General features: G+C 52.4%; 1 protein-coding gene across 1 annotated transcript in view; it reads left to right on the forward strand.

The window, feature by feature from the left end:
* Window positions 1–25,436, forward strand: part of ephb4 (EPH receptor B4) — a 39,532-nt gene that overhangs the window by 1,252 nt on the left and 12,844 nt on the right. Inside the window, exons 2-9 of the mRNA XM_031899636.1 lie at window positions 17,951–18,021; window positions 18,492–19,176; window positions 23,605–23,760; window positions 23,876–24,205; window positions 24,286–24,419; window positions 24,531–24,690; window positions 24,804–24,906; window positions 24,997–25,061. Of these exons, the coding sequence (XP_031755496.1) occupies window positions 17,951–18,021; window positions 18,492–19,176; window positions 23,605–23,760; window positions 23,876–24,205; window positions 24,286–24,419; window positions 24,531–24,690; window positions 24,804–24,906; window positions 24,997–25,061 (1,704 nt within the window). The remainder of the gene's footprint in view (window positions 1–17,950; window positions 18,022–18,491; window positions 19,177–23,604; window positions 23,761–23,875; window positions 24,206–24,285; window positions 24,420–24,530; window positions 24,691–24,803; window positions 24,907–24,996; window positions 25,062–25,436) is intronic.

Below are 25,436 nucleotides of genomic sequence, written 5' to 3' on the forward strand. Positions count from 1 at the left end.
GTGGGTATGTAATATGGGGGGTATGTAATATTGGGGGTATGTAATATGGGGGTACGTGGGTTTGTAATATGGGGGGTGTGTAATATGGGGGTATGTGGGTATGTAATATGGGGTGTGTGAGGGTATGTAATATTGGGGGTATGTAATATTGGGTGTGTATGGGTGTGTAATATGGGGGGGTATGTGGGTATGTATTATGGTGGGTATGTGGGTTTGTAATATGGGGGGTATGTGGGTATGTAATATGGGGGGTATGTAATATTGGGGGTATGTAGGTATGTAATATGGTGGGTATGTGGGTTTGTAATATGGGGGGTATGTGGGTATGTAATATGGGGGGTATGTAATATTGGGGGTATGTGGGTATGTAATATTGGGGGTATGTAATATGGGGGTACGTGGGTTTGTAATATGGGGGGTGTGTAATATGGGGGTATGTGGGTATGTAATATGGGGTGTGTGAGGGTATGTAATATGGGGGGTACGTGGGTTTGTAATATTGGGGGTATGTGGGTATGTAATATGGGGGGTATGTAATATTGGGGGTATGTGGGTATGTAATATGGGGGTACGTGGGTTTGTAATATGGGGGATGTGTAATATGGGGGTATGTGGGTATGTAATATGGGGTGTGTGAGGGTATGTAATATTGGGGGTATGTAATATTGGGTGTGTATGGGTGTGTAATATGGGGGGGTATGTGGGTATGTATTATGGTGGGTATGTGGGTTTGTAATATGGGGGGTATGTGGGTATGTAATATGGGGGGTATGTAATATTGGGGGTATGTAGGTATGTAATATGGTGGGTATGTGGGTTTGTAATATGGGGGGTATGTGGGTATGTAATATGGGGGGTATGTGGGTATGTAATATGGGGGGTATGTAATATTGGGGGTATGTGGGTATGTAATATGGGGGGTACGTGGGTTTGTAATATGGGGGGTGTGTAATATGGGGGTATGTGGGTATGTAATATGGGGTGTATGGGGGCACAGAAACCATGATTTGCCCTCTGTAGTACATGCCCAGGGCACAGAGTAACATTACACAGAGGATATGGTAAGTGTATCATTATCAGATAATATGTATTGTGTCTGTGTATAGCAGAGAGATACAGTCAGTATAATGATAGTGTGTAATAGAATGAGTAAAGGTATAGTAAGTATATAGTATGTACAGTGTGTATAGCAGAGATATAAGGGGAAAGACATGTTATGTACATAATGCAATATGTTGTATGTAGGAAGTATATAAATACAAACATGATGAAAACAGCGGCACATCCAGCTCTTCATCAAGCCTCTTGTATGTAGCAAGTATATGTTACTAGTTGTTACTATTACATACTGAATATAATGAGTGAACACTATAGTATGTGTATAGTAAGTGTATCACAGGTAGTTTGGGTTGATAAAAGACCAAAGTCCTTGAAGTTCAAGTACATTGGATGCAGTAATAGTAAATACAAGCTCCAAGTGGCCCCTTCTAGGCATCAAACTGTACCTGGGGGGGCAAGGGGGTATAGAATGTGTATCACTGGGGCGAGGTGGGCAGTGGAGATGTAACATGGGCACAGCTAATCCATCTGAGGGGGCTTCCTAGAGATATTTATACTGTTGGCTCCTTATCATATGTCATATGGGGGATACAGCGGGTATAATATATAGAATACAGGCATATGGGGGGTACAGCAGGTGTAATATACAGAATACAGGCATATGGGGGGTACAGGGGGTATAATATACAGAATACAGGCATATGGGGGTACAGGGGGTATAATATACAGAATACAGGCATATGGGGGATACAGCGGGTATAATATACAGAATACAGGCATATGGGGGATACAGGGGATATAATATACAGAATACAGGCATATGGGGGATACAGCGGGTATAATATACAGAATACAGGCATATGGGGGATACAGGGGGTATAATATACAGAATACAGGCATATGGGGGATACAGGGGGTATAATATACAGAATACAGGCATATGGGGGATACAGGGGGTATAATATACAGAATACAGGCATATGGGGGATACAGGGGGTATAATATACAGAATACAGGCATATGGGGGATACAGCGGGTATAATATACAGAATACAGGCATATGGGGGATACAGGGGGTATAATATACAGAATACAGGCATATGGGGGATACAGCGGGTATAATATACAGAATACAGGCATATGGGGAATACAGCGGGTATAATATACAGAATACAGGCATATGGGGGATACAGCGGGTATAATATACAGAATACAGGCATATGGGGGATACAGGGGGTATAATATACAGAATACAGGCATATGGGGGATACAGGGGGTATAATATACAGAATACAGGCATATGGGGAAAACAGCGGGTATAAAATACAGAATACAGGCATATGGGGGATACAGGGGGTATAATATACAGAATACAGGCATATGGGGGATACAGGGGGTATAATATACAGTATACAGGCATATGGGGATACAGGGGGTATAATATACAGAATACAGGCATATGGGGGATACAGGGGGTATAATATACAGAATACAGGCATATGGGGGTACAGCGGGTATAATATACAGAATACAGGCATATGGGGGTACAGCGGGTATAATATACAGAATACAGGCATATGGGGGATACAGGGGGTATAATATACAGAATACAGGCATATGGGGGATACAGCGGGTATAATATACAGAATACAGGCATATGGGGGATACAGGGGGTATAATATACAGAATACAGGCATATGGGGGATACAGGGGGTATAATATACAGAATACAGGCATATGGGGGATACAGGGGGTATAATATACAGAATACAGGCATATGGGGGATACAGGGGGTATAATATACAGAATACAGGCATATGGGGATACAGGGGGTATAATATACAGAATACAGGCATATGGGGGATACAGCGGGTATAATATACAGAATACAGGCATATGGGGGATACAGGGGGTATAATATACAGAATACAGGCATATGGGGGATACAGCGGGTATAATATACAGAATACAGGCATATGGGGAATACAGCGGGTATAATATACAGAATACAGGCATATGGGGGATACAGGGGGTATAATATACAGAATACAGGCATATGGGGGATACAGGGGGTATAATATACAGAATACAGGCATATGGGGGATACAGGGGGTATAATATACAGAATACAGGCATATGGGGAAAACAGCGGGTATAATATACAGAATACAGGCATATGGGGGATACAGGGGGTATAATATACAGAATACAGGCATATGGGGGATACAGCGGGTATAATATACAGAATACAGGCATATGGGGGATACAGGGGGTATAATATATATGCAGGCACTACAGACAGTAACAAAGTACAATGCAGGGGGTACAGCAGCTCAAAGAGAGGAGTTTGTATCACAGGGGCTAAAAGTGCAATATCCCCCCCCCATGTTATACTCGGCATTGTGGGTAACGCACCCCTGGAGGGGCCGGTTGCAGTCCCAGAGGCTGTCGGAGAGAAATCCGAGGAAGGGAAGGTTCCCAGGGGTTTGGGAGGAGCAGTGGAAAGTCGAGGCGGCGCGTGAGAGAGTGAGAGACAGTCAGATTCCTGTTTCCTGTGTATTTAGACTGCACCGGGCGGGAAATGGTGGCACATTCTCTCCTCACAATGATAACCCTATTGTATTGCCAAAGGGTAGGGCTGCCGTACTGTATGGGGCATACAATAGCCCTCTCACCTGGCCCCTCCCCCTCTCTAATCCAGCCCCTTTTTCTCACCTTCCCCCCCCCTCTTACTTGGTTGGTCCCATTCCCACTTATCGCCCCCCTTTTCCCCTCCAGAGAAACACAGTAATATTTGCCCTTACTGCCCGTCTGTACTGCCCCAGGGACTGTCTGTGTCTGCCTTTCTTCCTACTCCTTCCTGCCCCCACCTTCCTTAGGGTGAAGACACACGGATTGATTAGTCGCCGCAACTAATCCGCACAGGGGCAATTGCACGTGATTGGTCACAGCAACTTACACAGTACCCTATGGCAGGAAAGTCACCGGCATTGGTCCCCGCGACCGTCACAGCGACTAATTGCCCCATGTGTCTTCGCCCTTAGCCATAGTGTCTCGCTTACCCCCCTGTCCCCCATCCCAGTCTGACACATTACTGGCCCCCCACCCCCTAGGGGCACAGGGGACACCTTGTTGCCATGGTGAATCTGCTAGTTTCCTTCCCGCCAGCAGTCAGGTGAATCGCCATGGGGGGGGGGGGGTAAGTAGGCAAGTTTCCTCGCGAGGCAACGGAAGAGCTAAAGCAACACGTATGTTTTTCTAGCAGCGATTTATATTCTGACCAATAGGAAAGCACTGGAGGAGATTTGTCACCGTCGCTAGAGGGGCTTAATGGGGGGCAACTCATCTACTCGTCTGTCATAGGCCTTAAGGGGGGGGCCATACACGGGAAGCTTCGCTTGCTTGGGGAGGTCACCCTAAAGGTGGGCCCTAGGGCCATAGTCTCTAATTACAATGGCAGGTATAGGCACAGTCTGACTGAGGGCTCCCCCTATGCCCCCCCTTTATGTCTTTCACCCTAATTCCTTATATCTCCCCCTATGTCTCTCCCCCTGACCCCCCCATATCTCTCCCTATGTCTCTCCCCCTGACCCCCCCAAATCTCTCCCTATGTCTCTCCTCCGAACCCCCAAATCTCTCCCTATGTCTCTCCTCCGAACCCCCATATCTCTCTCTATGTCTCTCCCCCTGACCCCCCCCCATATCTCTCCCTATGTCTCTCCCCCTGAACCCCCCCATATCTCTCCCTATGTCTCTCCCCCTGACCCCCCCCATATCTCTCCCTATGTCTCTCCCCCTGACCCCCCCATATCTCTCCCTATGTCTCTCCTCCGAACCCCCATATCTCTCCCTATGTCTCTCCCCCTGACCCCCCCAAATCTCTCCCTATGTCTCTCCTCCGAACCCCCATATCTCTCCCTATGTCTCTCCCCCTGACCCCCCCAAATCTTTCCCTATGTCTCTCCTCCAAACCCCCATATCTCTCCCTATGTCTCTCCCCCTGACCCCCCCAAATCTCTCCCTATGTCTCTCCCCCGACCCCCCATATCTCTCCCTATGTCTCTCCTCCTGACCCCCCCATATCTCTCCCTATGTCTCTCCCCCTCACCCCCCATATTTCTCCCTATGTCTCTCCCCCTCACCCCCCATATCTCTCCCTATGTCTCTCCTCCTGACCCCCCCCCAGATCTCTCCCTATGTCTCTCCCTCTCACCCCCCCATATCTCTCCTCCTGACCCCCCCAGATCTCTCCCTATGTCTCTCCCTCTCACCCCCCCATATCTCTCCTCCTGACCCCCCCAGATCTCTCCCTATGTCTCTCCCTCTCACCCCCCCATATCTCTCCCCCTGACCCCCCATATCTCTCCCCCTGACCCCCCATATCTCTCCCTATGTCTCTCCCCCTGACCCCCCATATCTCCCCCTATGTCTCTCCTCCTGACCCCCCCATATCTCTCCCTATGTCTCTCCCCCTGACCCCCCTTATCTCTCCCTATGTCTCTCCCCCTGACCCCCCATATCTCTCCCTATGTCTCTCCCCCTGACCCCCCATATCTCTCCCTATGTCTCTCCTCCTGACCCCCCATATCTCTCCCTATGTCTTTCCCCCTCACCCCCCATATCTCTCCCTATGTCTCTCCTCTTGACCCCCCCATATGTCCCACTATGTATCTCCTCTGACTCCCTGTGTCCTCCCCCCTGACTCCCTGTATCTCCCCCTATGTCTCCCCCTGACTCTCTATCTATATCTCTGTATCTTTCTCTGTCTCTCCCCCTGACTCCCTGTATCTCTGTCTCTCCCCCTGACTCCCTGTATCTCCCCCTGACTCCCTGTATCTCCCCCTGACTCCCTGTATCTCCCCCTATGTCTCCCCCTGACTCCCTGTATCTCCCCCTATGTCTCCCCCTGACTCCCTGTATCTCCCCCTGACTCCCTGTATCTCCCCCTATGTCTCCCCCCTGACTCCTGTATCTCTCTCCCCTGACTCCCTGTATCTTTCCCTATGTCTCCCCCCTGACTCCCTGTATCTCCCCCTATGTCTCCCCCCTGACTCCCTGTATCTCCTCCTATGTCTCCCCCCTGACTCCCTGTATCTCCCCCTGTGTCTCCCCCCTGACTCCTGTATCTCTCCCCTGACTCCCTGTATCTTTCCCTATGTCTCTCCCCTGACTCCCTGTATCTTTCCCTATGTCTCCCCCCTGACTCCCTGTATCTTTCCCTATGTCTCCCCCCTGACTCCCTGTATCTCCCCCTATGTCTCCCCCTGACTCCCTGTATCTCCCCCTATGTCTCCCCCCTGACTCCCTGTATCTCCCCCTATGTCTCCCCCCTGACTCCCTGTATCTCCTCCTATGTCTCCCCCTGTGTCTCCCCCCTGACTCCTGTATCTCCCCCCTGACTCCTGTATCTCCCCCCTGACTCCTGTATCTCCCCCCTGACTCCTGTATCTCTCCCCTGACTCCCTGTATCTTTCCCTATGTCTCCCCCCTGACTCCCTGTATCTTTCCCTATGTCTCCCCCCTGACTCCCTGTATCTCCCCCCTGACTCCTGTATCTCCCCCCTGACTCCCTGTATCTCCCCCTATGTCTCCCCCCTGACTCCCTGTATCTCCTCCTATGTCTCCCCCTGTGTCTCCCCCCTGACTCCTGTATCTCCCCCCTGACTCCTGTATCTCTCCCCTGACTCCCTGTATCTTTCCCTATGTCTCCCCCCTGACTCCCTGTATCTTTCTCTATGTCTCCCCCCTGACTCCCTGTATCTCCCCCCTGACTCCCTGTATCTCCCCCCTGACTCCCTGTATCTCCCCCCTGACTCCCTGTATCTCCCCCTATGTCTCCCCCTGACTCCCTGTATCTCCCCCTATGTCTCCCCCCTGACTCCCTGTATCTCCCCCTGTGTCTCCCCCCTGACTCCTGTATCTCCCCCCTGACTCCTGTATCTCCCCCCTGACTCCTGTATCTCTCCCCTGACTCCCTGTATCTTTCCCTATGTCTCCCCCCTGACTCCCTGTATCTTTCCCTATGTCTCCCCCCTGACTCCCTGTATCTCCCCCCTGACTCCTGTATCTCCCCCCTGACTCCCTGTATCTCCCCCTATGTCTCCCCCCTGACTCCCTGTATCTCCTCCTATGTCTCCCCCTGTGTCTCCCCCCTGACTCCTGTATCTCCCCCCTGACTCCTGTATCTCTCCCCTGACTCCCTGTATCTTTCCCTATGTCTCCCCCCTGACTCCCTGTATCTCCCCCCTGACTCCTGTATCTCCCCCCTGACTCCCTGTATCTCTCCCTATGTCTCCCCCTGACTCCCTGTATCTCCCCCTATGTCTCCCCCCTGACTCCTGGATCTCCCCCCTGACTCCTGGATCTCCCCCCTGACTCCTGGATCTCCCCCCTGACTCCTGGATCTCCCCCTGACTCCTGGATCTCCCCCCTGACTCCTGGATCTCCCCCTGACTCCTGGATCTCCCTCTGACTCCTGGATCTCCCCCCTGACTCCTGTATCTCCCCCCGACTCCCTGTATCTCTCCCTATGTGTCCCCCTGACTCCCTATGTCTCCCCCCCTGACTCCTGTATCTCCCCCCTGACTCCTGTATCTCCCCCCTGACTCCTGTATCTCCCCCCTGACTCCTGTATCTCCCCCCTGACTCCCTGTATCTTTCCCTATGTGTCCCCCTGACTCCCTGTATCTCCCCTATGTGTCCCCCCTGACTCCTGTATCTCCCCCCTGACTCTCTGTATCTCCCCCTATGTCTCCCCCGACTCTCTGTATCTCCCCCTATGTCTCCCCCCTGACTCCCTGTATCTCCCCTATGTCTCCCCCCTGACTCCTGTATCTCCCCCCTGACTCCCTGTATCTCCCCTATGTCTCTCCCCTTGACTCCCTATGGATCCCATTTGGTGGTACAGGGACCATGATGCCCTCCGGGTTGTCATAGGAACTAAAAGTTCCAGAATCCCCAGCAACTAAAGTCTGTAGTGACATTATGCGATTTGTAGTTCAGCAACAGCTTGAGAACCAAGTTGCATTCCCGCCCCCCCACTTGAATTTATCTTATCCCAGGGCGATTGCAAGCTCTGCAGACGAGCACCTCCCCACATCCATATAGTTATTAATATCCTGGAAGCAATATACAAAAGCTGCCTCTCAGGATTGTTTAGAAACAATGGCCGCCTCTCCTCACTCCTCCTTCCTGTCTCCCCCTCCCTTCCTCTTCCCTCCTTCCCCCCCCCCTCCGCCTTTCATCTCTCCAACTCCCTGCATCCTGCACTTTCCCTCATTTCCCTGCCGTCCATATGTCCTCGTTTATCTCTGCTTTTCTTTCTCTTCTCCCCCTGTACATAAACACATTAATTACACCCCCAAATTATCTGCCCCCCTTTTCTTCTTCCTCCCCAGGTGCTTAATTATAGGGTACAACTGTGGGGTCATATAGCCCTCCACTTAGGGGCCACATAGGGAAGGCCCTTCTGCTGCCTGCAATGCTGTGGGTACAGGGCACTCTGTAGTAGTGTATGAGTAAGTTCGTGCGGCTCCCATGCTGTGGGTACAGGGCACGCTATAGTAGTGTATGAGTAAGTGAGTGCTGCCATGCTGTGGGTACAGGGCAAACTGTAGTAGTGTATGAGTAAGTTCGTGCGGCTCCCATGCTGTGGGTACAGGGCACGCTATAGTAGTGTATGAGTAAGTGAGTGCTGCTCCCATGCTGTGGGTACAGGGCACGCTATAGTAGTGTATGAGTAAGTGAGTGCTGCTCCCATGCTGTGGGTACAGGGCACGCTATAGTAGTGTATGAGTAAGTGAGTGCTGCTCCCATGCTGTGGGTACAGGGCAGGCTATAGTAGTGTATGAGTAAGTGAGTGCTGCTCCCATGCTGTGGGTACAGGGCACGCTATAGTAGTGTATGAGTAAGTGAGTGCTGCTCCCATGCTGTGGGTACAGGGCACGCTATAGTAGTGTATGAGTAAGTGAGTGCTGCTCCCATGCTGTGGGTACAGGGCACGCTATAGTAGTGTATGAGTAAGTGAGTGCTGCTCCCATGCTGTGGGTACAGGGCACGCTATAGTAGTGTATGAGTAAGTGAGTGCTGCTCCCATGCTGTGGGTACAGGGCACGCTATAGTAGTGTATGAGTAAGTGAGTGCTGCTCCCATGCTGTGGGTACAGGGCACGCTATAGTAGTGTATGAGTAAGTGAGTGCTGCTCCCATGCTGTGGGTACAGGGCACGCTATAGTAGTGTATGAGTAAGTGAGTGCTGCTCCCATGCTGTGGGTACAGGGCACGCTATAGTAGTGTATGAGTAAGTGAGTGCTGCTCCCATGCTGTGGGTACAGGGCACGCTATAGTAGTGTATGAGTAAGTGAGTGCTGCTCCCATGCTGTGGGTACAGGGCACGCTATAGTAGTGTATGAGTAAGTGAGTGCTGCTCCCATGCTGTGGGTACAGGGCACGCTATAGTAGTGTATGAGTAAGTGAGTGCTGCTCCCATGCTGTGGGTACAGGGCACGCTATAGTAGTGTATGAGTAAGTGACTGCTGCTCCCATGCTGTGGGTACAGGGCACGCTATAGTAGTGTATGAGTAAGTGACTGCTGCTCCCATGCTGTGGGTACAGGGCACGCTATAGTAGTGTATGAGTAAGTGACTGCTGCTCCCATGCTGTGGGTACAGGGCACGCTGTAGTAGTGTATGAGTAAGTGAGTGCTGCTCCCATGCTGTGGGTACAGGGCACGCTATAGTAGTGTATGAGTAAGTGAGTGCTGCTCCCATGCTGTGGGTACAGGGCACGCTATAGTAGTGTATGAGTAAGTGAGTGCTGCTCCCATGCTGTGGGTACAGGGCACGCTATAGTAGTGTATGAGTAAGTGAGTGCTGCTCCCATGCTGTGGGTACAGGGCACGCTGTAGTAGTGTATGAGTAAGTGAGTGCTGCTCCCATGCTGTGGGTACAGGGCACGCTGTAGTAGTGTATGAGTAAGTGAGTGCTGCTCCCATGCTGTGGGTACATGAGTGGATGTTTATGTGCCGCTGCAGAAAGTGCACTTTACAAGTTAACTGGCTTTTATGACTGGTCTCCTCCCTTCCAATTTGCCCCCTGGGTGCAGTAACGCCCCCACACACTCCTCCCCCATCGCTCTGCCCATTCATAGAGGATTAAAGGGAGATGAAAGTTGTTAGAGACCAAAGCACTTTATTCCATTGAGTGCGGCCGCTCCCTCTCCCCCTGCAGCCCCCCAGCCCCTCCCTGTAGCCACCACTTGTGCCTAATAGCCTCTTGCTCCCCCCGTATCATTCCCATCCCAGGAGCAGACAGAGCCCAACTGGGTTGTTCTGGGAAGTACCGTCACTCTACTACTCCTACTACCCCACTGCTACTATAGGCACCATCTCTCCCTACTACTCCTACTACCCCACTGCTACTATAGGCACCATCTCTCCCTACTACTCCTACTACCCCACTGCTACTATAGGCACGATCTCTCCCTACTACTCCTACTACCCCACTGCTACTATAGGCACCATCTCTCCCTACTACTCCTACTACCCCACTGCTACTATAGGCACCATCTCTCCCTACTACTCCTACTACCCCACTGCTACTGTAGGCACCATCTCTCCCTACTACTCCTTCTACACCACTGCTACTGTAGGCACCATCTCTCCCTACTACTCCTTCTACCCCACTGCTACTATAGGCACCATCTCTCCCTACTACTCCTTCTACCCCACTGCTACTGTAGGCACCATCTCTCTACTACCCCACTGCTACTATAGGCACCATCTCTCCCTACTACTCCTTCTACCGCACTGCTACTGTAGGCACCATCTCTCTACTACCCCACTGCTACTATAGGCACCATCTCTCCCTACTACTCCTTCTACCCCACTGCTACTATAGGCACCATCTCTCCCTACTACTACTCCTACCCCACTGCTACTATAGGCACCATTTCTCCCTACTATACCTGCTATCCCACAGCCCCAGTCCCTTCTCAGAGGCTATTATCCCCCCACTGCTACTATAGGCACCATCTCTCCCTACTACTCCTACTACCCCACTGCTACTGTATGCACCATCTCTCACTACTACTCCTACTAGCCCACTGCTACTATAGGTACCATCTCTCCCTACTACTCCTACAGCCCCACTGCTACTATAGGCACCATCTCTCCGTACTACTCCTACAGCCCCACTGCTACTATAGGCACCATCTCTCCGTACTACTCCTACAGCCCCACTGCTACTATAGGCACCATCTCTCCCTACTACTCCTACTACCCCACTGCTACTATAGGCACCATCTCTCCCTACTATTCCTACTACCCCACTGCTACTGTAGGCACCATCTCTCCCTACTACCCCACTGCTACTATAGGTACCATCTCTCCCTACTACCCCACTGCTACTATAGGTACCATCTCTCCCTACTACCCCACTGCTACTATAGGTACCATCTCTCCCTACTACCCCACTGCTACTATAGGTACCATCTCTCCCTACTATACCTGCTATCCCACAGCCCCAGTCCCTTCCCAGAGGCTATTATCCCCCCACTGCTACTATAGGCACCATCTCTCCCTACTATACCTGCTATCCCACAGCCCCAGTCCCTTCCCAGAGGCTATTATCCCCCCACTGCTACTATAGGTACCATCTCTCCCTACTACCCCACTGCTACTATAGGCACCATCTCTAAGTGCGCCACTGTGAGGGGTAGGAATGGGCAGATTGGCTGGTACTTAGTTGGCATAAGTGCGCCACTGTGCGCCACAACCCACATTTTACATTGACCCCCTACAACTGCCTTATCTGCTGGGGGTCCGGTTGCCTGATGTGGCCCCTGGCTTCCAATGCCTCCACCCCCCAGTGTGGGTTGTAAGGAGAATGTGCTCCCAGCATGCTCAGTGAAGCGCAGCCCCGGGCTGTATAGAATCTCACACATATACCCTGGGCAGTCTAGCATAACCATTATACAACTCTCTCGTTTCCCTATTGTCCCGCTCTTACCAGTCTGTCCCTCCCACTGTCTCTGTCTCTGTTAAAGGGGAACTAAGCCTCAGCAAGCAATAAAGCCCATCCCTGTAGGTATGTGACTAGTACACGGTATTGCTGCCTTTCTATTAGTTCCAATGAATTGAAGCGGAGGAATGAAAGCTGGGGCAGATGCCTGGCACGGGGCTATGCCCATGGTACAGTTGGCACTGGTGGGCGCCATGCTGAATACCATATGCCACATGTATGGCTTATAGGGAGATCATATATGTGTAGTATCTACCCCCCCACGTGTGTACGTGCAGTTAGATACGTCCTTGGTGCTACCAGGTGGCGCCCAGATAGAGTGTGAGCTTTTGGGCCGACCTAGTTTAACCCGGTGTCACTTTTCATGTTTGCGTGCCACATTCCTGTTGGTACATTCCTGGGCCTTCATCCCGTCTGTATGAGAGGATGAGGAGCAGACGGGGCCCCGGGCCGTACCATTACATGGGAGTTACTCACCTCCCACTCCTGCCGTGTAGGTGAAAGCCCCTGGGGAGCCGAACCGGTCTGTAATTAATCCTGTGACTCGTTAGCATTACCCGCCAGTGACACAGTTACCCTTCCTGCCCCTACTCACATTAGTTACTGGTTAACTGCCCCCTACTCACATTAGTTACTGGTTAACTGCCCCCTACTCACATTAGTTACTGGTTAACTGCCCCCTACTCACATTAGTTACTGGTTAACTGCCCCCTACTCACATTAGTTACTGGTTAACTGCCCCCTACTCACATTAGTTACTGGTTAACTGCCCCCTACTCACATTAGTTACTGGTTAACTGCCCCCTACTCACATTAGTTACTGGTTAACTGCCCCCTACTCACATTAGTTACTGGTTAACTGCCCCCTACTCACATTAGTTACTGGTTAACTGCCCCCTACTCACATTAGTTACTGGTTAACTGCCCCCTACTCACATTAGTTACTGGTTAACTGCCCCCTACTCACATTAGTTACTGGTTAACTGCCCCATAGCGCTTATTAACCTCATTTGCATAATGATGCATTAGGGGCAAGTACAGACGTGCCGGTAGGGTGAATGGGAGGGGCCCAATGTCCCCCACGGCTGCTTTTGGATTCTCCAATTAACTAACGGCCGTTTAATGCAGTCTGGGGTTGCTATGACAACAAAGGCTGGTGGGTCACCTTGATGACATTTGGATGTCCTTTGGCACCTTGAATAGATTTTAGGGGGTTTTTAAGCAAAATTCCAGCTCCTTGTTTGTTCTAAACCAGAAGCCACTGAGAATGGTATAACTGCCCAATGTGTGGCCCTTCCACTGCCCTACAGCAACTCCCAGCCACTGCTCCAGGCTGGGCAAGTCTCGCCTTACCCTCTTAATATTGCCCTACTGTCTCCATCTTGCCCTACTGTCTCCATCTTGCCCTACTGTCTCCATCTTGTCCTACTGTCCCCATCTTGTCCTACTGTCCCCATCTTGTCCTACTGTCTCCATCTTGTCCTACTGTCCCCATCTTGTCCTACTGTCCCCATCTTGTCCTACTGTCTCCATCTTGTCCTACTGTCCCCATCTTGTCCTACTGTCCCCATCTTGTCCTACTGTCTCCATCTTGTCCTACTGTCCCCATCTTGTCCTACTGTCCCCATCTTGTCCTACTGTCCCCATCTTGTCCTACTGTCCCCATCTTGTCCTACTGTCTCCATCTTGTCCTACTGTCCCCATCTTGTCCTACTGTCTCCATCTTGTCCTACTGTCCCCATCTTGTCCTACTGTCCCCATCTTGTCCTACTGTCTCCATCTTGTCCTACTGTCCCCATCTTGTCCTACTGTCTCCATCTTGTCCTACTGTCCCCATCTTGTCCTACTGTCCCCATCTTGTCCTACTGTCTCCATCTTGTCCTACTGTCTCCATCTTGTCCTACTGTCTCCATCTTGCCCTACTGTCTCCATCTTGCCCTACTGTCTCCATCTTGCCCTACTGTCTCCATCTTGCCCTACTGTCTCCATCTTGCCCTACTGTCTCCATCTTGCCCTACTGTCTCCATCTTGCCCTACTGTCTCCATCTTGCCCTACTGGTTATGGTTATTTTCAGCAAGATGATATGATGTTTGTAGTTGGACAGTTGGCACTGACCCCCTCCCCCTATGGTGCGGCCCCCACTATAAATAAGTAGGTGGGTTTTGCTGTAGTGCCGAGGGGCAATGCCCCAGAGGCTGAGCCAATAGAAAGTGAGCGCCGCTGTGTGTTTATGGGAGGAATAAAGCGTTGGCTTCGCAGCCGAGTGATATCATTTCTGGCCGGGAAGCGAAACTTTATTAACTTTACTGAGCGGCACATTTAGCTGCACTTGTCTCCCCCGTCCCTCTCACTGTTACTATGGGATGTTCCCAACTCCCTGTGTTTAACGGAGTAAAGATAAACTTCCAGGGGTTTGTTTGGGGAACGATAAGCAGAGTAAACAGTGAGAGCGGCCGGCGATTTATCATTTCCAGCCTGCGTTACGCTTTCCCTTTAAATTATAGATAATAATGTTACATCTGTAGGAGAGGCCCAGTACCCACATAGAGACATACAGGGATCTGTAGGAGAGGCCCAGTACCCACATAGAGACATACAGGGATCTGTAGGAGAGGCCCAGTACCCACATAGAGACATACAGGGATCTGTAGGAGAGACCCAGTACCCACATAGAGACATACAGGGATCTGTAGGAGAGGCCCAGTACCCACATAGAGACATACAGGGATCTGTAGGAGAGGCCCAGTACCCACATAGAGACATACAGGGATCTGTAGGAGAGACCCAGTACCCACATAGAGACATACAGGGATCTGTAGGAGAGGCCCAGTACCCACATAGAGACATACAGGCATCTGTAGGAGAGGCCCAGTACCCACATAGAGACATACAGGGATCTGTAGGAGAGGCCCAGTACCCACATAGAGACATACAGGGATCTGTAGGAGAGACCCAGCATAGAGAGATACTGGAGGGGGCTCTGTACTCAAATAGAGAGATACTGGAGGGGGCTCAGTACTCACAGAGAGATACTGGAGGGGTCTCAGTACTCACATAGAGAGATACTGGAGGGCTCTCAGTACTCACATAAAGATATACTGGAGGAGGCTCAGTACTCACATAGAGAGATACTGAAAGATACCGGAGGGGGCTCAGTACTCACATAGAGAAATACTGGAGGGGGCTCAGTACTCACATAGAGAGATACTGAAAGATACCGGAGGGGGCTCAGTACTCACATAGAGAGATACCGGAGGGGGCTCAGTACTCACATAGAGAGATACCGGAGGGGGCTCAGTACTCACATAGAGAGATACCGGAGGGGGCTCAGTACTCACATAGAGAGATACCGGAGGGGGCTCAGTACTCACATAGAGAGATACCGGAGGGGGCTCAGTACTCACATAGAGAGATACCGGAGGGGGCACAGTACTCACATAGAGAGATACCGGAGGGGGCTCAGTACTCACATAGAGAGATACTGTGGGCCCAGTATGTGTAGAGAATGATGTTAGAGCGCTGGTTCTGGGCCCAGAGACGTAGGTGTTAGCACGCCCATGAGTCGGGGTGCACCTGTAGGGGAGTATTTATTTGCTTGTATAAGAAGGAGCGGGCAGAGATGGTTGTTGGCACGCGAGGGACTGGCACAGAATGACTCGGGCCCTGGCATTTGTCTGCTCACGCACCTCCTGTGAGCGCAGCCCTTACATCTCTGTGAGTCACACGGTTCTCTCCGATCGCCCCTAGGGCAACTCCGTCACAGTCTGCCAAACCTGTAATTACCCTCAGCCCTCCCCCGCTGCTCCCCCGGCACCTGGAAGCCGACACGCCCGCCTGTGCCAGCTCTGTGCCTCCATTCCCCATAGCGCTGGCAGACAAAGGCTTCCCTTTTGTTACTCTTGGTCACTGGGGGGGGGGCACCGGGTCTCTTACCTGGAAACAGCCCCTGGGTGTCTCGTGCTCAGAGAGTCTCTGCCTTTTATAGAGAAACTGTCTCCCAAAGGTTGGGTGTTTGCCCCTCGCTCCCTCGCTCCTGCCCAGGAGGCAACTGGGGCACATTTATCAACACCGGGCAAATCCCACCGTGGGCTGTAACCCATAGTAACCAAGCAGCGGTTTTTTTTTCAGCCAGCTGTAATGAATGCAACAATTTGATTAGTTGCCATAGGTTACTGCCCACGGGCAAATTTGCCCAGTGTTAATAAATTACCCGCACATGTTGCCCATTGACTGGCTCAGTGGCCCCTCAGTCGGTGGCTGGGGTCTCTGCAGGGGCCGGATATATTAATATATATATATATATATACACAGCCCTTCCCAGCCTGGCCCATGCCTGCTACCGTACAGGACTGGCAAATCCCTTGTGCTGCCCCCACCCCGGGTAAGTAGTGGGGAGATATCCAGGTACAATGACATTGTCGCCCACAGTCCCACTGTCCTTGCTGTATGAGCGAGACGCGCTGGCGTTGTACAGTCAATATTTACCTTCACGCTAATATCTCAGCCTTCCATTAGTTATCAGCCTTTATACACAGGGCACTGCCAGCCACTCACACTGATACGCCGACACTTACATAGCCGGCCTGCCGTGCCAAGCACTTGTTATGCCAGGACAGAATGGCATATTTACTAACCAGCGTGCCAGTCTCACCATGCACTCAGACTGTCCCACAAGGGCATGTATGCGCAGCATGGGTACAGTGCGGGCAGTGCCAGTCTCACCATGCACTGAGACTGTCCCACAAGGGCATGTATGCGCAGCATGGGTACAGTGCGGGCAGTGCCAGTCTCACCATGCACTCAGACTGTCCCACAAGGGCATGTATGCGCAGCATGGGTACAGTGCGGGCAGTGCCAGTCTCACCATGCACTGAGACTGTCCCACAAGGGCATGTATGCGCAGCATGGGTACAGTGCGGGCAGTGCCAGTCTCACCATGCACTCAGACTGTCCCACAAGGGCATGTATGTGCAGCATGGGTACAGTGCGGGCAGTGCCAGTCTCACCATGCACTGAGACTGTCCCACAAGGGCATGTATGCGCAGCATGGGTACAGTGCGGGCAGTGCCAGTCTCACCATGCACTCAGACTGTCCCACAAGGGCATGTATGCGCAGCATGGGTACAGTGCGGGCAGTGCCAGTCTCCCCATGCACTGAGACTGTCCCACAAGGGCATGTATGCGCAGCATGGGTACAGTGCGGGCAGTGCCAGTCTCACCATGCACTCAGACTGTCCCACAAGGGCATGTATGCGCAGCATGGGTACAGTGCGGGCAGTGCCAGTCTCACCATGCACTGAGACTGTCCCACAAGGGCATGTATGCGCAGCATGGGTACAGTGCGGGCAGTGCCAGTCTCACCATGCACTGAGACTGTCCCACAAGGGCATGTATGCGCAGCATGGGTACAGTGCGGGCAGTGCCAGTCTCACCATGCACTCAGACTGTCCCACAAGGGCATGTATGAGCAGCATGGGTAGAGTGCGGGCAGTGCCAGTCTCACCATGCACTCAGACTGTCCCACAAGGGCATGTATGCGCAGCATGGGTACAGTGCGGGCAGCGGCAGCGCCAGATACATAGAGCCGACCCATTCGCCGGCGCTGGACAGAGACACACAGGGTGCATAGTGGGTGCATTTTATAGAGATAATTAAAATAAATGACTGGGTGCTGGGGCTTTCCAGGTGCTTTGTGGGTAATACCCTTGGGTGGCGGTGGGAATCCCAGAGGGGGGTTTCCACGGTAAATTCATGTGTCATATTCCAGGGAATAAATCTGGTTCTTAAAGAGACAGCCCCGGTACCAGAGAGAGGGGCTTGTACTGGGGGTCCCATCATGTTCTGAATTTGTCCCCCTCTCTGTCCCCCCACAGTCACCCTCATGAACACCAAGCTGGAGACCTCAGATCTAAAATGGACGAGTTATCCCAAAGTGGACGGACAGGTACGGACCCCCCGCCAATCCGGCTCCCCACACAGCACTCCATACTTCCTGTCCAGCCAACTTCCTTCTTTACTTCCTGCCGTCAGAGTGCTATTTCCTGCCCCTTGTGGGAGGAGTTGTTGAAACGTTTCCTTCCTTTCTAGCTTCCCTCCGTACCCTGGTGGAGTAACTGCTTTCCTGACTTTTTTAACCAACTTCCATTTCAGCTTCCTGTTGAATTTCAGCAACTTCCTGTTGTTTCCTTTTAACATCCTGTATAAAAAACACCACTTCCTTCTTCCTTATGGATTTCCTTCTTTCTCCCTTTTCTCCAGGATGCCTCTACTTACAGTTAATCCCTGTTTGCAACCCTTCCTTCCTGCTGGTGGCCCCGTGGGCCCCTGGGTGCTCCTTCTGGATGGACCCCACTCCAGCTGCTGCACTTCCTGTATCCCTAATTAATTTTGCTGTTTCCTATTTCCTCACTGTAGTGGGATGAGATGTCTGGTCTGGACGATGAGGGAACCCCAGTCCGTACGTACGAGATCTGCAATGCCCATCTGACCAATCAGAACAACTGGCTACGGACCAATTACATCAGCCGGGGCTTGGCCAGCTACGCGTATGTGGAAATCACATTTACCATGCTGGAGTGCTCCTTCCTATCCCGGGCCGGCCGCTCTTGCAAGGAAACCTTTAACCTCTACTATTACCAGGCCAATCATGACTTAGCCAATGACCACTTCCCACCTTGGATGGAGAACCCTTGGGTCAGAGTGGACACTGTGGCAGCTGACTTTTTGGGCCGACCAAATAGACGCGGAAGTCCAGGTTCCACGAGGTTAAATGTGAAGACCCTTCGGATAGGGCCCCTGTCCGGCGATGGCTTCTACTTGGCGTTCCAGGACCAAGGGGCATGCATGGCCCTGTTGGCCGTTCGTGTTTTCTATAGGGTTTGCCCGGCCGTGGTGGCATCCTTGGCAAGCTTTCCCAAGACTGTCTCTGAAGGTCTGGTGGTCTCGGCTGAGGGCAGCTGTGTTGAGGGGGCAGAGGGGCCGCTGGGAAGAAAGCCGACCATGTACTGCAGAGAAGATGGAGAATGGGCCAAACCGGCGGTGGGGGAGTGCGCTTGTGTGGCAGGACGGGAGGAGAAGGACGGGCGCACCAAGTGCACAGGTAAGGGAGCACCTCAGGCGCCGGTGGGGAGGGAACGGCTGAGCAAATGAATGGAGATTAGTGGGGGGCTAATAGTGGGGGGCTAAGGCTAATGTTACCTTGGTGGTGTGGTTGTCTGACTCTTTCTCCAAACTCCCCTCGGAGGGGGAGGGCCCCTTTAGCCCATAACAACGTTACAGTAAAGCATCGGGGTCTCAGCCGTTCTGTCATAGCGCCACTGCTCTGGCTTTAGCCTATACTGTATGCTTTGCCCCAGGGCTTCTGCCTCTACAGCACAGGGGGGGTCAAGCTCAGTCACATAGGGGGGCCGAAATCAAACACAGTCTTAGTCGTCGGCCGGATTTTTATTACAGTCTATTAAAATATTTAGATTAGATTACGCTGGTCGGTCAGACACACTCACCAAGGGCCACATAAAACAGCCAGGGGGCCCGCGGGCCTTGTATTTGGCATATGTGCTTTACAGTATAGTGGCCCTCACATCCTTGGCTGCCCACCGAGTAGAGTACAGTAGGCTGTGTTCTAGGCTGAGCTCTTAATCTGGGGCCCATACAGAACACTAGGCTGAGCTCTTACCCTGGACACTAGGCTGAGCTCTCACTCTGGGGCCCATACAGAACACTAGGCTGGGCTCTCACTCTGGGGCCCATACAGAACACTAGGCTGAGCTCTTACCCTGGACACTAGGCTGGGCTCTCACTCTGGGGCCCATACAGAACACTAGGCTGAGCTCTTACCCTGGACACTAGGCTGGGCTCTCACTCTGGGGCCCATACAGAACACTAGGCCGGGCTCTCACTCTGGGGCCCATACAGAACACTAGGCTGGGCTCTCACTCTGGGGCCCATACAGAACACTAGGCCGGGCTCTCACTCTGGGGCCCATACAGAACACTAGGCCGGGCTCTCACTCTGGGGCCCATACAGAACACTAGGCTGAGCTCTTACCCTGGACACTAGGCTGGGCTCTCACTCTGGGGCCCATACAGAACACTAGGCTGAGCTCTTACCCTGGACACTAGGCTGGGCTCTCACTCTGGGGCCCATACAGAACACTAGGCTGAGCTCTTACCCTGGACACTAGGCTGGGCTCTCACTCTGGGGCCCATACAGAACACTAGGCCGGGCTCTCACTCTGGGGCCCATACAGAACACTGGGCTGGGCTCTCACTCTGGGGCCCATACAAAACACTAGGCCGGGCTCTCACTCTGGGGCCCATACAGAACACTAGGCCGGGCTCTCACTCTGGGGCCCATACAGAACACTAGGCCGGGCTCTCACTCTGGGGCCCATACAGAACACTAGGCTGGGCTCTCACTCTGGGGCCCATACAGAACATTAGGCTGGGCTCTCACTCTGGGGCCCATACAGAACACTAGGCTGAGCTCTCACTCTGGGGCCCATACAGAACACTAGGCTGAGCTCTTACCCTGGACACTAGGCTGGGCTCTCACTCTGGGGCCCATACAGAACACTAGGCTGAGCTCTTACCCTGGACACTAGGCTGGGCTCTCACTCTGGGGCCCATACAGAACACTAGGCTGAGCTCTTACCCTGGACACTAGGCCGGGCTCTCACTCTGGGGCCCATACAGAACACTAGGCCGGGCTCTCACTCTGGGGCCCATACAGAACACTAGGCCGGGCTCTCACTCTGGGGCCCATACAGAACACTAGGCTGGGCTCTCACTCTGGGGCCCATACAGAACACTAGGCTGGGCTCTCACTCTGGGGCCCATACAGAACACTAGGCTGGGCTCTCACTCTGGGGCCCATACAGAACACTAGGCCGGGCTCTCACTCTGGGGCCCATACAGAACACTAGGCTGAGCTCTTACCCTGGACACTAGGCTGGGCTCTTACCCTGGACACTAGGCTGGGCTCTTACCCTGGACACTAGGCTGGGCTCTCGCTCTGGGGCCCATACAGAACACTAGGCTGGGCTCTCACTCTGGGGCCCATACAGAACACTAGGCTGGGCTCTCACTCTGGGGCCCATACAGAACACTAGGCTGAGCTCTTACCCTGGACACTAGGCTGGGCCCTTGCCCTGGGGCCCATACAGAAAACTAGGCCGGGCTCTCACTCTGGGGCCCATACAGAACACTAGGCTGGGGCCCATACACAACACTAGGCCGGGCTCTTACCCCGGGGCCCATACAGGACATTAGGCCGGGCCCATACCTCGGGGCCCATACAGGACACTAGGCCGGGAACCCATACAGAACACTAGGCTGGGACCCATACCCCGGGCCCATACAGAACACTAGGCCGGGCCCTTATCCTGGGCCCATACAGAACACTAGGCCGGGACCCATACAGAACACTAGGCCGGGGCCCATACAGAACACTAGGCCGGGCCCATACAGAACACTAGGCCGGGCCCATACAGAACACTAGGCCGGGACCCATACAGGGCACTAGGCCGGGCCCTTACCCCAGGGCCCATACAGAACATTAGGCCGGGACCCATACAGGACACTAGGCCGGGCCCTTACCCCAGGGCCCATACAGAACACTAGGCCGGGGCCCATTCAGTACACTAGGCCGGGGCCCATAGAGAACACTAGGCCGGGCCCATACCCCGGGGCCCATACAAGACACTAGGCCGGGCCCATACCCCGGGGCCCATACAGAACACTAGGCCGGGCCCATACAGAACACTAGGCCGGGCCCATACAGAACACTAGGCCGGGCCCATACCCCGGGGCCCATACAGAACACTAGGCCGGGCCCATACCCCGGGGCCCATACAGAACACTAGGCCGGGCCCATACCCCGGGGCCCATACAGGACACTAGGCCGGGACCCATACAGAACACTAGGCCGGGGCCCATACAGTACAAAGCTGCAGTTCTTTCGGGCCTTTGTGTTCCCATAATCCGTTCCCGATGTGTTTGCCCCGCTGCCCGGCCGCCTCTCCCCGCAGTGTCGGGTTTCAGGCTTCCTGTTCCTTCTCACCTCCCCGCTGGGTAGAACCCAATCTGTGGGCATGGGGGCTGCGGGAGGGGGGCCCCTGAGGTGTCACAGACAAAAGGGAGCCGGAATGCCAGGTATTTGGGGGGATGGGGCCAGGAAGTGTGAATGGGACAGATGCAAGGAGAGGGGGAGGGAGGAGTTAATGCATACACCTTTAACCCTGCTGCTGCCAGGCTGCTGTGAGGGAGAAGCAAACAGGAAAGTTTTATCCAATCAGGAGAGGATTTAGTATAATCCCTAAATTGGTGGATTTAAAGTTTCTCAGCTGTTTCGCACTCTGCCCCGGCCATTAAAGGGGAACTTTCCCTCTGCCACAGACTGAAACCTACAGTCGGCTCGCATTGTTATTTTGTCTATGGTTTTTTGGGTGGGGATGGATGGATATTGCTGGTTGCTAAGCTGACTGGCCCTAGCAACCAAGTATTTGTTGCAAAGATCGCTGAGAGCAATGGCCCAGTGATGGCATAAACAACTTCTACTTACTGAGAGGCAAAGGAACGAAGCCCAACTGCAGAGCTGCACAGAGCATTTAACTTACCCTTTAACTTGATACATGTTAACATAGTGGTAACAAATTGGGCCAGAAATTAGGCTACAATCAGACGCGTGGGTATCATCGGACGCTCTATAGGTGCTGGGAGTTGTAGTTCAGAAGCATAGCTGCAGCTAGAGTCAGTGCGTAGACCTGGTGGGGGTTGCAGGGGGAGGGGGGAGCCTTCAGTTGAGGGTCATATCTTTATCCTCCGTCCTTGTCTCCAGTCCCTTCCTTATCGCCCTGTCTCCCTGAATTATGAGCAGATCCTGCCCCTTGCGTCCCCCCTTTGTGTCATTAAACAAAGGCAGGAAAGAAGCAGGGACAGTCGCTGAGTCTATTAATACAGCCGCGCAGGCTCTTCTGCTATTGGGCTGCCCATCACTTGGCACGGAATCATGGGAGCTGTAGTTCAGTAGCTTCCTGCTGGGAGGAAACCCCATTCTGCATAGTCTAAATAATACGGCAACTCTTACATGTGCATATAAGGGCTGAGATAAATATATATATATACAATATATATAGTGTGTATGTGTGTATGTATGTATGTATGTATATATATATATATATATATATATATATATATATATATATATATATATATATATACAATTTCTTGAAAAGCACTCACGACATGGAACTCAATGAAGTCAATTCTTTTATTCCCACATAATATCTTCGCATTTCGATTCATATAGGATCGTCATCAGGATATATATATATATATAGTGCTTGCAGCATGACAGCTCCCGCCCATGTCTATATGTATATATATGTATTCAGTATATAGTGTGTATGTGATATATATATAGTGCTCGCAGTATGACCGCTCCCACCCATGTATATATATAGATATATATGCAAGAACTGCCAGGCATTGCTTTGTTCAACCCTGTTCTCTCTTTTCGGACTGTACAGCTTGCGCCCCGGGGTACTTTAAACCCACCGTGGGAGAGAAGCCCTGCCAGCCTTGTCCTGCCAACGGCCTTTCTACTGCCCCTGGGGCAACTGTGTGCGGTTGCAAGCCGGGGTATTACAGAGCCGCGATGGACCCCCCAACAGCAGCCTGCAGCAGTGAGTACCCTCTGTGTATAAACTTTCTTTTCCTTTCCACTTTAGCAAAAGTGCCCCCCGCCTCAGCCTTTTTGCCCCATTATATAGATATTATATATCTTTTTTTACTCTCTAGCTCCCCCTTCAGCGCCACGCAGCATTGTCGCTCGGGTGAACGGCTCCGGGGTTGATTTGGAATGGAGTGAACCACTTGACGCTGGCGGGAGAGGGGACCTGTACTACGAAGTTCAGTGTTCGGAGTGCGCCGGGGGCGGGCCCTGCATTCCCTGCTCTCGGTTAAACTTCACCCCCAGGCCCCAGCGATTGGTGGACCGGCGACTGCGCGTGGCGGGACTGCGCCCCCGCGTGACCTACAACTTCCGCGTGTTGGCTTTAAATGGAGTGTCTGAACGCAGCACCAGCGGGGCTTTGGGGGAGGAAGTCAATGTCACTACTGACCGGGATGGTAGGTTCTTTTTAACCATTACCCCTTGTGTAACCCCGGGGGCAAAGTTATTAACCACTTCTCCCTAACGTCTCCCCCAGTTCCCCTCCCAGTCAGCGGCATTCAGCAAATGGCGGCATCTGAGACTACACTCACCCTCCGCTGGGCGACCCCTCTGCACTCGGCCCCCACCAAGGGCAACATTCTGGATTATGAAGTAAAATACTACGCGAAGGTTAGTGGCTTGATATTTGGGTGGTGGGGGTGTATGTTGGAGGGGTTTAGGGAAATAGACAAAAGGTAAGGGGTAAGAGAATAAAACTTTCTACCCCCTGTTCTTCCCCAGGACCAGGAGAAGCCCCTGATAAAGTTTATGAAGACCACAAGTAACGAGGCCCTCCTGGCTGAGCTCCTCTCTGGCACTGTGTATGTGGTACAAGTCAGGGCACGGACAGAGGCGGGCTATGGGGCATTCAGCGGGGACACTTTAGTTCAGACCCTGGAAGGTGAGTGAGAGAAGTGGGTTCTTTATTACAGCACTCACTTGATCTTGAGCAGTGAAAAAGGGGGAACGATGGGGCCCCCCCCCCAAGCTTTATGTTGTCTTCTCCTTCCCCAGGTCCAGAGAAAGCACAGCCACAGGTGGCACTAATAGCTGGCACTGCCGGGGTGGGCACGTTACTAGTGTTAGCAGTCATCGTCACCGCAGTCGTGTGTATCAGGTAAGTGCACATCGGCGGCCAATAAAGGGAGCTTCCCTACTGTATAGACCAATCAGATATAAAGTGTGGCCCTTTTTATGTCATTCATAGAAAGCATGGGAGCAGCAAGGAGCCCGAGTATTGTGACAAACCTGGGCAGTACCTCATTGGTCATAGTAAGTCTGTCTCAGTCTCCCTGTATCTGTTACTGACACCCTCAGTCTCCCTGTATCTGTTACTGACACCCTCAGGCTCCCTGTATCTGTTACTGACACCCTCAGTCTCCCTGTATCTGTTACTGACACCCTCTGTCTCCCTGTATCTGTTACTGACACCCTCAGTCTCCCTGTATCTGTTACTGACACCCTCAGTCTCCCTGTATCTGTTACTGACACCCTCAGTCTCCCTGTATCTGTTACTGACACCCTCAGTCTCCCTGTATCTGTTACTGACACCCTCAGGCTCCCTGTATCTGTTACTGACACCCTCAGGCTCCCTGTATCTGTTCCTGACGCCCTCAGTCTCCCTGTATCTGTTCCTGACACCCTCGG

This window comes from Xenopus tropicalis, chromosome 3 (genome assembly GCF_000004195.4).
Source record: "Xenopus tropicalis strain Nigerian chromosome 3, UCB_Xtro_10.0, whole genome shotgun sequence".
NCBI lineage: Eukaryota > Metazoa > Chordata > Amphibia > Anura > Pipidae > Xenopus > Xenopus tropicalis.